At 43.2% G+C, this 10,817-nt stretch overlaps 1 protein-coding gene across 5 annotated transcripts in view; it reads left to right on the top strand.

The window, feature by feature from the left end:
• The first annotated feature begins 7,169 nt into the window (after positions 1–7,169).
• The window catches only part of PPFIBP1 (PPFIA binding protein 1), a 351,944-nt gene continuing 348,296 nt past the window's right edge, over positions 7,170–10,817 (top strand). For all 5 annotated transcript variants that reach the window (XM_030215475.1, XM_030215474.1, XM_030215476.1 and 2 more), the window contains exon 1: positions 7,170–7,257. In XM_030215475.1, coding sequence (XP_030071335.1) covers positions 7,208–7,257 — 50 coding nt within the window. In that variant the 5' untranslated portion in view covers positions 7,170–7,207. The remainder of the gene's footprint in view (positions 7,258–10,817) is intronic.

Here is a 10,817-nt window from a genome sequence, read left to right as displayed (position 1 = left end):
AGGAAACCCCTCCCTTATTAATCAATACCTTCTCTGTGAAATAGTAATAATAATAAAGGCAAGTACATTTTTATAATATACCACTGAATTCCACAAAGCAAAAGGAGCAAGTTCCCATATGCCATCTTTTTTCTTTTATGTATGCACAGGAAAAAAAAAGATTTTAAATACTCCCAGGTTTCAATCTAATTCATGTTTAATGTGGGATAACATGAAATAAATAAGTAAATAAATAAATAAATAGAAACTCTGAATGTTGAGCACCTGATTCTCATAACATGATGTCTGTTTAGTGACCCTTTACCAGAAGAAAAAAAAATCTCTGCATGAATATAGTACTAGGATGTCCCTTTAACCAGCCCCTCCAAATGACACAGATATTACCTTGATTTTTTTTACAGTATCCCCCTCCTCCCCACCCACCTACTCACCTATTCCAGACCTCTTCCCTATGCCCCCAAGCTGCAGGGTGCCCTCCCGTCACATACCTGAAGCCACCCCGGTGATCTTGTAGAGTCTTCAGGGCAGGAAAGATCCCCAGTCTTTCCTACCCGCTGCCGGCGCTGACCCTTTTTCTGCCACATCTTCTTTAAAATGGCTGCCGAGACTTCCACCAGTGGCCTTGGAAGATTTCAGCGGAAGTTTCACAAAGCCACTGCTGGAAGTCTCAGCAGCCATTTTTAAAGAGCGATTCGCCTGTCAGTGCCAGCAGTGGGCAGGAAAGACTAGGGATCTTTCCTGCCCTGAAGACTCAACTAGACCACCAGGGTGGCTTCAGGTATGTGCTGGGAGGGCACCAAGTGGCTAAGGGGAGTAGAAGCAAAGAGGCAGATCACGGCAATAGCAGGAAGTGGAAAGGAGCGTCATGGGGCCCCTGGAAGCGTGAGGCCCTGTGCGACCGCCCCTGTCGCCCCTGCCTAAGACTGGCCCTGAGTCCCGGTTTACTGTCTCTTGTCCTTCACAGCTCACTACTCTATCTTCTGGTTACACCTTGGTCTACCCCCCCCCCCCGAATCGGCGTTTTTGTAGTCTACCATTTTTAAATTTCCCTCTTCCTGCAATCTGTGTCACTTTATCTTTCCGCACCAGCATTTTTGAAGTTCACCTGTTTCTTAATTCAGCTCCCTGTGTCATTTTACATTTCCACCATGCTGTACTTCTATTTTTTCAGAGCTCCTTGTTAACAGTTGGCAGAAGAGAGACAACAGAGTGCAGCTACTGCTGAGCCCGGATCTGCTGACAATCTTGCGGTCTTGCTCCCCCTCAAGCTTCTGATTAAACCACCGATAATAGATATGAAGGCATTGTGGTTGGCCATGGAGAGTCTTCATAAGGTACGCTCAAACTTTGTGACTATTTCAATGAGTACAGTAGAGAGACTGCAGGATATTGAAACTTCAGTACAAACTCATTCAACTAGAATAGAAAAAGTAAAACAAATTGACTGTGGAACTTAAGAACTCTGTTACTCAACAGGAGGCAGACAAAGCTTTGCTAATAAGGAAGTTGGAGAATTTGGAGAATATTAATAAAAACGTAAGGTTTCTTTTACAAAGCCATGTTAGCAATTTCTGCGCAGCAAATGAGAAGAAGCCCATTTAGTTCCTATGGGCTTCCTCTCATTTGCTATACGGGAATCACTAGTGTGGCTCAGTAAAAGAGACCCTTAAACTTGAAATGTTTAAATGTTTCCAGATATTTGTCTCTGAAGGAATTATTTCAAAAGTTTCTTAAACTATACTGAAACTTCCTGATTCAAATATACTGCCTGTTCAGAAGATATACTATATCACATCAGCAAAAATGGATGAAGGACAATTGGAAGAAGGTAAAGCCTCGATGTTTCTGGGCTCCTTGAATCATCAGATATTGAGATTTCAGATAGAACTACACACCTTGTCTCCTTAGTAGTTCTTCAAGAGAAGGAAACAATTTTAAGACTGTTCTATAAAATTAAGGATGTTACTTTAATGGGAGATAGAGTCTCTATATTTCCTGATGTCTTTAGATGGACTCAGTTGCACAAAATTTTTTTTTTAATGTTACAGCAATCTGCAATTTCCATGGAGTGGTTTTCCAGTTGCATTTTCCTTGTAAATGTTTTATCTCCTATCATATTTTCTATGAACCTTCCCAACCGCAGTTTTTTTTAAAGAGGTTAAAGGAGACTCAATCACTGTATCCACTGCATCCTAGATTAGCATCAGGTGCTCTTTCTCCTTATTTCCAGCTTCCCATGGATATTATTCTTGGCTTCCCCTCATATGTAGTTGACTATAACATATAAATAATTTCTTTCATTTTGCTAATGTGTTAATTAGCTTAACACTTCTTTACTTTTTCTGAATTTCTGTTCAAAGTATATTCTTTATTTATTTGATAAGGGCAAATAATAATAAAAAAGATAAACAGGAGGAGGAGCAACCCCCACCCTCATATTTGAGGTTGCAGTGGAAGGAGCAGGACCCTCCCTCCCCCCCCCCCCCCCCCCCCCGCCTGTGCTGGAAGCCCTGCAGTCCTGGAGTAGTAGCAGCAGGAGGGACCAATGCCTGCTCTAGAGCCTGTCTCTCTGGAGGAGGAAGAGAAGCATGCGCCAGAAGAGGAGGAGGGAAAGCTTCCACCTCTGGAGCCAGTGTCAACAGAGGAGAGGGAAGAAGGATGCTCTAAACATCAGCAGCTACAGGAAGAGCTTGGTCAAGGATATAAAACAGATCCCCTACAACTGCTGGCACTGGAGCAGTGGTCACAGTAGAAGTTGAGAATCAGATGGGTCGCCACATGGCCATCAAGCCATGTGCCTGCCCTGAAGTCCTGCTGTGCTGTGTCTTTGGTCCATAATAGATGACAGCAGGGGCTTCAGGGACATCCTGCATGGCCAGGCCTTAAGCTGACCCAACTGGAGGAAGAGAGGACAGCGCTGGCCTTCCCAATCCATACCTCAATACAGAGCTGTTGGACTATCACAAATTAAAACACAATAATCTACACTGGAAGATATCCAACCAATAATTATAGCTATGGTGTTAATTATAAAGGAGGAAAAGCCTCAAGATGATAGGGTCCTCCTTTGTTGAATCAGTTCAACGTTAGGGAGTTCTATCCATTCATCATTGGCTAAAAAACCTCCTTGATAAGTTCCCTCTATCACACTAAACTGCTGTGTGCTGATATTGAAAGGTTTCACTTATCTCTCCAGCTCTTCAGTCTTTCACTGTCCATGGCCCGACCCTGGCCCGAGTTTCGTTCTCTGTCTCAAGGTCCATGGTACACATTGACTGTAATCTGAAAGAGAGTATACTTGTAACAGCATGCTTTTTAAAGTAGACCTCTCTATACCTTTGTTGGTAGTCCTTACAAGTGAAGCTGGCAATTCTCTCCTGCGTCTAAGACGTCAATATGGCTACCGTTTATAAAACCTGACATCAGACGCCCAGAACTTTGCTCCTCCCAGGTATGTAGAAGCTCAAGGGGGTTCGAGTCAAAAAACAGTTCACAAAACCTAAATATAATAATTTGAATATTATTTAGAAAAACTGATGCCATTCAATCCTTGAATTAAGTCCCTGTGGATGAATGGTTCGTAAACGGTAGATCCAGCGTTGTTCTTGTTGTACCAGACAAAGTTTTCTATTACCCCCACCGATATTCCATTGTAACTGTTGCAATATGACACATCTTAAATAACTTTTCCTCCTTTATAATTAATACCATAGCTATAATTATTGGTTGGATATCTTCCAGTGTAGATTATTGTCTTCCCAATCCATAGACATAAGTATTAGGGCCATATCCCAGAAATGTAATAAGTATGATAAGTCTTAATATATCTCCCTTTGTAAAGAACAGCAGAGCAGTTTACAAGACAGTTGTAAAAATAACATGTTCTGTTTTTCATTGTAAGAGGAGGAGTAGCCTAGCAGTGGCCTCAGAAAGTCGGTATATCAAATCCTATCCCCTTTATATATACACACAGTTTGGTGTTCATTGTGTCTGCCACCCCAATACCATTCTTGCAACAACGGTACAAGCCCTCGATACTTACCCCAACTTGTCTAGTCATGCATAACCCACATGTAGCTAATCTCACTGACCAAACACCCCATTTCTATCCATTGATATGTCCAGAATTAGTAGGGTTTGGGATATCATTACCTAAGGAGCAGGTGCCATAGGCAATCTCCCATGCCATGGGCACACCCAAATAATGCTCTCACAACCCCAAGTAAATGCATTAACCAAGCTAGGCCAGCACAACTATACAGACATCCATATTGTAGAACTGTCTAATCTAGGATATTACTCAGTGTACACATTCTGATGCAAAAAAACTTTATTACAGAGCAGCTGTCATTCACAACAACTTTTCTTTTAGGAAATGAAGGAAACCTTTTTTAAACCCTGCTAAGCTAACCACTTTTATCATATTCTCTGGCAGTTGATTCCAGAGTTTAATTACACATTGAGTGAAGAAATATTTTCTCAGATTTTGTTTTAAACTTACTACTTAGTAGCTTCTTTGCAGACTTCCTAGTCCTTGTATTTTTGGATAGACCAAACAAGTGATTCATGTTTACCTACTCCCGTCAGTATTTTATAAAAACATAAGCGTTGCCATGTGGCCAATCCAGGCTACAAGTACCTGGCAAGATCCCAGTATTTTGGTGGCACCGAAATGTTTCCACATTACAAAGATGGACCTGACAATGCCCTAAAGGATAGTTAAACACATCTGGAATAATATTCAAAGTGGCCACTGCTAAACATATACATTGCCTATACCTGGATTTTTAGTAGCACTATCTAGATAGTGCTGGTAAAAACTCATCTAATTGTCCTGTTGCTATAAAGAAGTCCATTTACTAAGCTGTGCTAGAAAGTGGCCAGGGCTGTGATTAATGCTTGGATTTGCTGTGTGCTCTGGCCACTCTCTAGTGAGTCTAAAAATTGGCCATATTCAGTTTTTTTTTAATGGCCATGCACTAATTTCCCCATTAGTGCATGGCAAATTCCTCCAGGAGTCCTTACTGCCGCCTATTAAATGACATAAGGGCTCCTATGCTAATTGGGTAGTGCACAGTAATGTGACTGTGCTACCCGATTAGTACAGGGCATGTCTACTCCTCACACTAGAAAATAATTTCTGTTTTCTCCAGTGGGTATCGGCATGCACTGATCGCAGCAATACAGTGGAATGCCTCCATGCACCCTGCGTTGGTGCTGTTTTGGCACTCGGTAGCCCTACCACCCTTTAGTAAAAGGGCTCCAAAGAGAGCTGAGGAATTAAGATGGAATATTAGCTGCTATTTGCATAGTTGTGCGTTTTAATTTAGGCTGAAAAAAGGCTGTCCTAAATTAGCAGCTTTGTATGGAGAGGGGCTGGATATCATTGTTACACATAAAGCTGCAGAAGGTAACTGCATTTCAGGTATACTCACAGCACTGAATATCAGAGGCGTATCTGAAGTTTGGCGGTAGGGGGGGCCAGAGCCAGAGTGAGGGGGCACATTATAGTCCTCCCACCGCCGCTGCCGCCGCCACCATTGCCGACCCCCCCCCCACCGCCGTCACCCCCCTGCCGCTGTCACCTACCTTTGCTGGCGAGGGACCCCAACCCCCACCAGCCGAGGTCCGCTTCCTCCTGCCGCTGCCTTTAAAAATATTCCTTCAGCTGGCGGGGGACCCCAACCCCCGCCAGCCGAGCCGAGGTCTTTTAAGTTCTTCTTCGATCGTCCTCCGTGCTGTTAAAAGCTGCTGAATCCAGTCGCTGCATGTTGTATGTGCAGGACGTCAGACTCACAGAAACCAAACGAAGGAAAAAGACTTCAGCTGGCGGGGGTTGGGGTCCCCCGCCAGCAAAGGTAGCAGGTGGCGGGTTGGCGGCAGGAGGGGGGTTGAGAGGGTCGCCGGCAGGGAGGTCCAGGGCCAAATCTATGGGGGCCCAGGCCCCCGTGGCCCCATAGCAGCTACGCCCCTGCTGAATATACACATGTTTTTTTTAAACACCGTGGTGATCGTTAAAAAAGAAAAAGATCACTGCCATAGCTGTCAACCCTATTGAAATTGCCTTACATCCTTCCTCCAATCTGTACCTCTTGAATCATTTTTTATCCTGGAGTTGTTTTGGGAGCTCTACCTTCAGCATCTTTACTTCAAATTCACTAACAGAAATATAAAGGAATCCTGTTCAGAAGGAATGGATCCTAAGGAGCTTAGCCGAGATTGGGTGGCAGAGCCAACCGGTGGCGGGAGGCGGGGATGGTGCTGGGCAGACTTATACGGTCTGTGCCAGAACCGCTGGGCAGGCTTATACGGTCTGTGCCCTGAAAAGGACAGGTACAAATCAAGGTAAAGTATACACAAAAAGTAGCACATATGAGTTTATCTTGTTGGGCAGACTGGATGGACCGTGCAGGTCTTTTTCTGCCGTCATGTTACTACGTTAAGTTGGATTGTTCCCCCCCACCCCCCGGGGGAGTAGGGTTCAGCTAATAGTGATAGGCACAGGTGGGCTCTGTTAAAGTAACCATGAGCATTGCTGAGGTAGTTTTTGGGATCTGGAACTTTAACAATAGGTATTAAAGAATTATGCAACCGGGACTCTTTGGTTTAATAACTTTTTGAATACAGATTTTAAAATAAAATATTTCCAGGTTGCTTGCAGGTAGGTCAGAATTCCCCTTTAAAACTTACAGCTGTGGAATTCATTTGTTTTCCATGTATCAAGTTTTGAAAGCAGTTTCATGTATTTTTCTAAGTGAAAATTAGCTACAAAGTTATTGTAGAAAAATGATTCTGCTCTTTTTTTTTTTTTTTTGCTGGAAACCTTTGAAAAACCAACCTTCTAAACTGGATACCGAACTATCTCCAGGTAATAATTTTATATTGTCAATCTTACTAAAAGTTCACATCTGGTCAGGCTCATTTCTTCGTCTCCTTAACGAGTCCGAATACTTACTAGTCCAATAAATCACAACGAAAAGAAAAATAAATAACACCAGCCGCCAACTACGCGCACAGAATCTCTAGACGTCTTCTGTGCAGCCAATCAGGTGGTGCCTCTGACTCACACAACCCCGCCCTACGAAGCTTGCCAATCGTGGTTGGGCGGAGGCGGGCTCTGGGTCTGGGATGTGACGTCTCTTGTGGGCTACTACGACAGGGCGCGGGATCCCTGCGAGGGGGAGGTCGTGTGGCTTCGCTGTTGCAGATGAAGGTGGTGCAGGGATTTGGGAAACGATCGTGTTGTGCTACGTGCAGGTAAGGGGCTGTGGTTACAGCGAGTGGGTTTGAGACTTTAGATCTGTTCAGGGCCGTCTGTTTCTAATGAAAGAGGTGGAGCAGAAGGAACTTTTTCGGCTGTCCGGTATCCGCCACCTTCTGCCTTGTGTTGGGGTCGGGCACGGACCCGGGGCTCATGCACCGTGTGTGCGTGGAGGCAATAATTCGCAGCGCTTTATTGATCACTAGTGCCAGACTGGCGTTAGGCTGCCAAGAACGATCAGGGCTCTTTTGCTTTCTGCAGTGCAACAGCGTGCTGAAAACTTTCTTTGGAGACCTGTAAGAGAAAAGATTCTTGTCTTATGCAAGCGACAATATTTTTCTGTTTGTTTAAAATCGGTTTTGTTTTCAAGAAACTCAAGGTCTGTGTCCAGGATAAGTCTTGTTTGGAAGAGTATATATTTTCTTTGCATCTCCCTTTTCCCCTTCTTTTGGAGAGGAAAACATCTGGTTTTGCTATGGCGAGAGGAAACTTCCGCTTTTACTAAATAATATATCAGAAGACTTGTGGGACTTCGATGAGCACCCGGTCTGAACAGTGTATTTAGTCTCCGTGCATTTGTGGGGTTTGCTTTTTTAGGCTTCGCTCCATGCCTGGGGGGTGTTTTGAAGCTCTCGTGTTCTGTGCCACGCTGGGAGAGGCTGTGGTTGTCCGCTCTTCCGGCACAGACATTGCTTGTGTGCCTGATCGGCAGCCAGGATTTGACTGAAATCATGGAATGTATGATTCAGGTTTTGCTTAAAGTTTGTTCGTCGTCTTTAAAAGAGAGAGGAAAGTACCCTCTTAGCTGGGAATCCATATGAGTGAAATCTGTAATTACCACTTTAGTTTATAACCCTGGATGCGTTAGATGATACTTTATCAGTAGAATGGGTTGAGATACTCTATATTCAGTCTCCAAAAGGGAAATAATAGTCCAGACTTTTGAGCTATGTACCATTTAAGCTGCTGGTAGCTTTCATTGTAGTTTATGCAGTATATGTAGTTTCTCTCTCTCTCCCCCCCCCCCCCCCCCCCCCCCCCATACACACTTCTGAATAGGTTTCAAAATGTGAATTACGACAAGGTATTATCTTTCATAGGTGTGACTGTGATTTTGGGTTGAAAACTGAATTTCTATGTAAGATGCCAGCAAATGGTATATAACATAAATTTTAAAAAATATATCTTAGACCATATAATCAGTGTATGTGTGTATATGTTATTTTTTTTCCAGTTATTCTATTAAATTTATAACATGCTTAATTGCTAAAGCACTGTAGGTCGGTAACAAATATGCCATATTCAGTTGAAAAGCATGTACATAGTGATATTGAAAGTCAGGATTTACTGCAAATTAGTTACTCCTGCAGTAAATTTTACAACTGCCCTCTTCTCAAACAAGCACCCCTCCTCCCAGACCTGTGTTTAGAAATCTTTAGGAGGTACAGGGGAGGAGGCATTCCTGTTCCTGCTGGCACTGGGTTCAAAATGTTCTGGTGACCCCCTGTGCTACCACCACTGGGAGCCAAGGGGCCATATTATAAGGGCCTTCTGAACCCAGGAGCGGGATCACGCTCACCCCAACCCCCTAGACCCCAGGATTTGTAAAGGGAGGCCTGCAGGCTTACAGGAAGGTTGAGGGCCTTTATTGGAAAGGGGGGTTATGATGGGAGAGATTAATCTTTGATTGCCCAGCCTCTTTAATAAGTGGCCTAGAAGCATCAGGATGCAGCTTAGTGGCCTGATGCTCCCAACCAGAAAAAATAATGCTAGCTTAGCTGCATGCAAAACACCTCATTTACTGCATAATCAAATGATGCATTTGCATTTCATTAATATGCATTGTGTTGACTGGTATTAATATTGTTTCATGCATGTTTAGGAGAAAATCCCACACTTCATGGCTATAACTCACCTTAATAACTAACCCCCTGGTCATATCATTCTGGAGAATTCAGTGGGAAGAGACTTAATAAACTGTGTCTGGGTAGGGTAGTGGGGAGCTCTATATAGGGCTGTGTGTGAAGGGTATGAGGTGTATAACTGTGTTACTCAGGATCAATGTCTACTAAGTTTTGTACATACCATGAACAAGTATAAACCTCGGTGCTTAAGTTGAGGAACTTGGTGTCTCGGAAGGTTATAAGCCTCCTGATTTTGTAAAAATTGCATTTGCAAACGTAGGCTCTGGGAAGGCTTCCAGTGGCAGGTAGGCATATACACAAGAAGAAGGCCCTGCAATTTAATAGAATAATGAGCCAGTGCCAATTGGCTTTTTAACAACAGTTATTGACACTAATTAGATTTAATTGGGGATTGCACGTGTAAAGCTAGGTGCGGGATACGCACCTAAAATTTACATGTGGCTTGTAAAAGGGGGTGTGGAAGTGGGAAGGTCATAGATGTTTTGGGGCAGATTAGGGGTGTGGTTTTGAGTGCGTGTGCAATAGAATAACAGTGCTCCATGTGTTTTCGTTGGTGCAAATGGCAAGGGCCTAAGTTTTTATGTGTAAGCTGTTGCTTAATTGTTTATTCTATAAACCACAATGAACTTTAGACATGGCTTATAGAATACCTCTTAAGTGGGGGGGTTTTTGGTGCTGTTTTTTTTTTTTTAGGCGCCGTGTATAGAATCTAGCCCAAGGTGTATAGACAACCTATCCACTTGTAGAAACATAGAAGCATGATGGCAGGTAAAGGTCATATAACCCATCCAGTCTGCCAGGATGCTCTGTAACCCCTAACCAGGGCTTTTTTTGAGGGGGTACTTGGGGGTACTGAGTACCGGCACCTTTTCCATTGTCTGCTAAAATGTACCCATGGTCCCCAAGTTTTAATGAAAGAGCTCAGGCTCTACACACCAATTCTGCCTTGTCATAGATTCTGTGACTAGTTGCAGGGGGCTTGGCTATTGTGTGTGTGTGTGTGGGGGGGGGTCTATCAGTGATCACCCCACCCCTGAAAGTTGGCCTGGCATTTGAGTACCGGTACCTTTTTCACTATAAAAAACACACTGCCCCTAACGCTTCCTTTTCCTAAGCGATCCCACATGCTTATTCCATGCCTTTTTAGATTCTGAAACAGACCTCAAAAATTATTTTTTTAATATTGAAAATTATTATTTTAATAGGCCTCTGACACCCAACAATATTTCTGTATCTCCACATTTTCTTGATTTCCAACTTCGTTTCTTGGTATTTATGGATCTTCTCTCTCCACACAATTCAGAATAATCACTTGGGAGTTGCACCTCTGTGATGCCCTTTTAGTGTTTTTCTTCTTACCATTATGTCCAGTTTCCTTTCACTAGTGTATTGGGCTGGAATAAGGATATGTCAGATGATCATAACCTTTTATTCTCCGTAAATCTCTTAGTCGTGATTCCAGTTCTTTTCCAGTACAGCGATGATTATAAAGTTTTTCCAGTGGATGAGACATGTGACTTTATAGTGCCTTTCTGTATAGAAATTTTCTGCGATAAGAACTTTGCAGCCAGCTATGAGTAACTATTTCTAGCTTGCTGTTGCAGAATTTATACATGTTTATATATAATTTT

This window comes from Microcaecilia unicolor, chromosome 9, assembly GCF_901765095.1.
Source record: "Microcaecilia unicolor chromosome 9, aMicUni1.1, whole genome shotgun sequence".
NCBI lineage: Eukaryota > Metazoa > Chordata > Amphibia > Gymnophiona > Siphonopidae > Microcaecilia > Microcaecilia unicolor.
The sequence above is the reverse complement of the archived record's forward strand: the minus strand, read 5'-3'. Positions and strand labels throughout refer to the sequence as shown.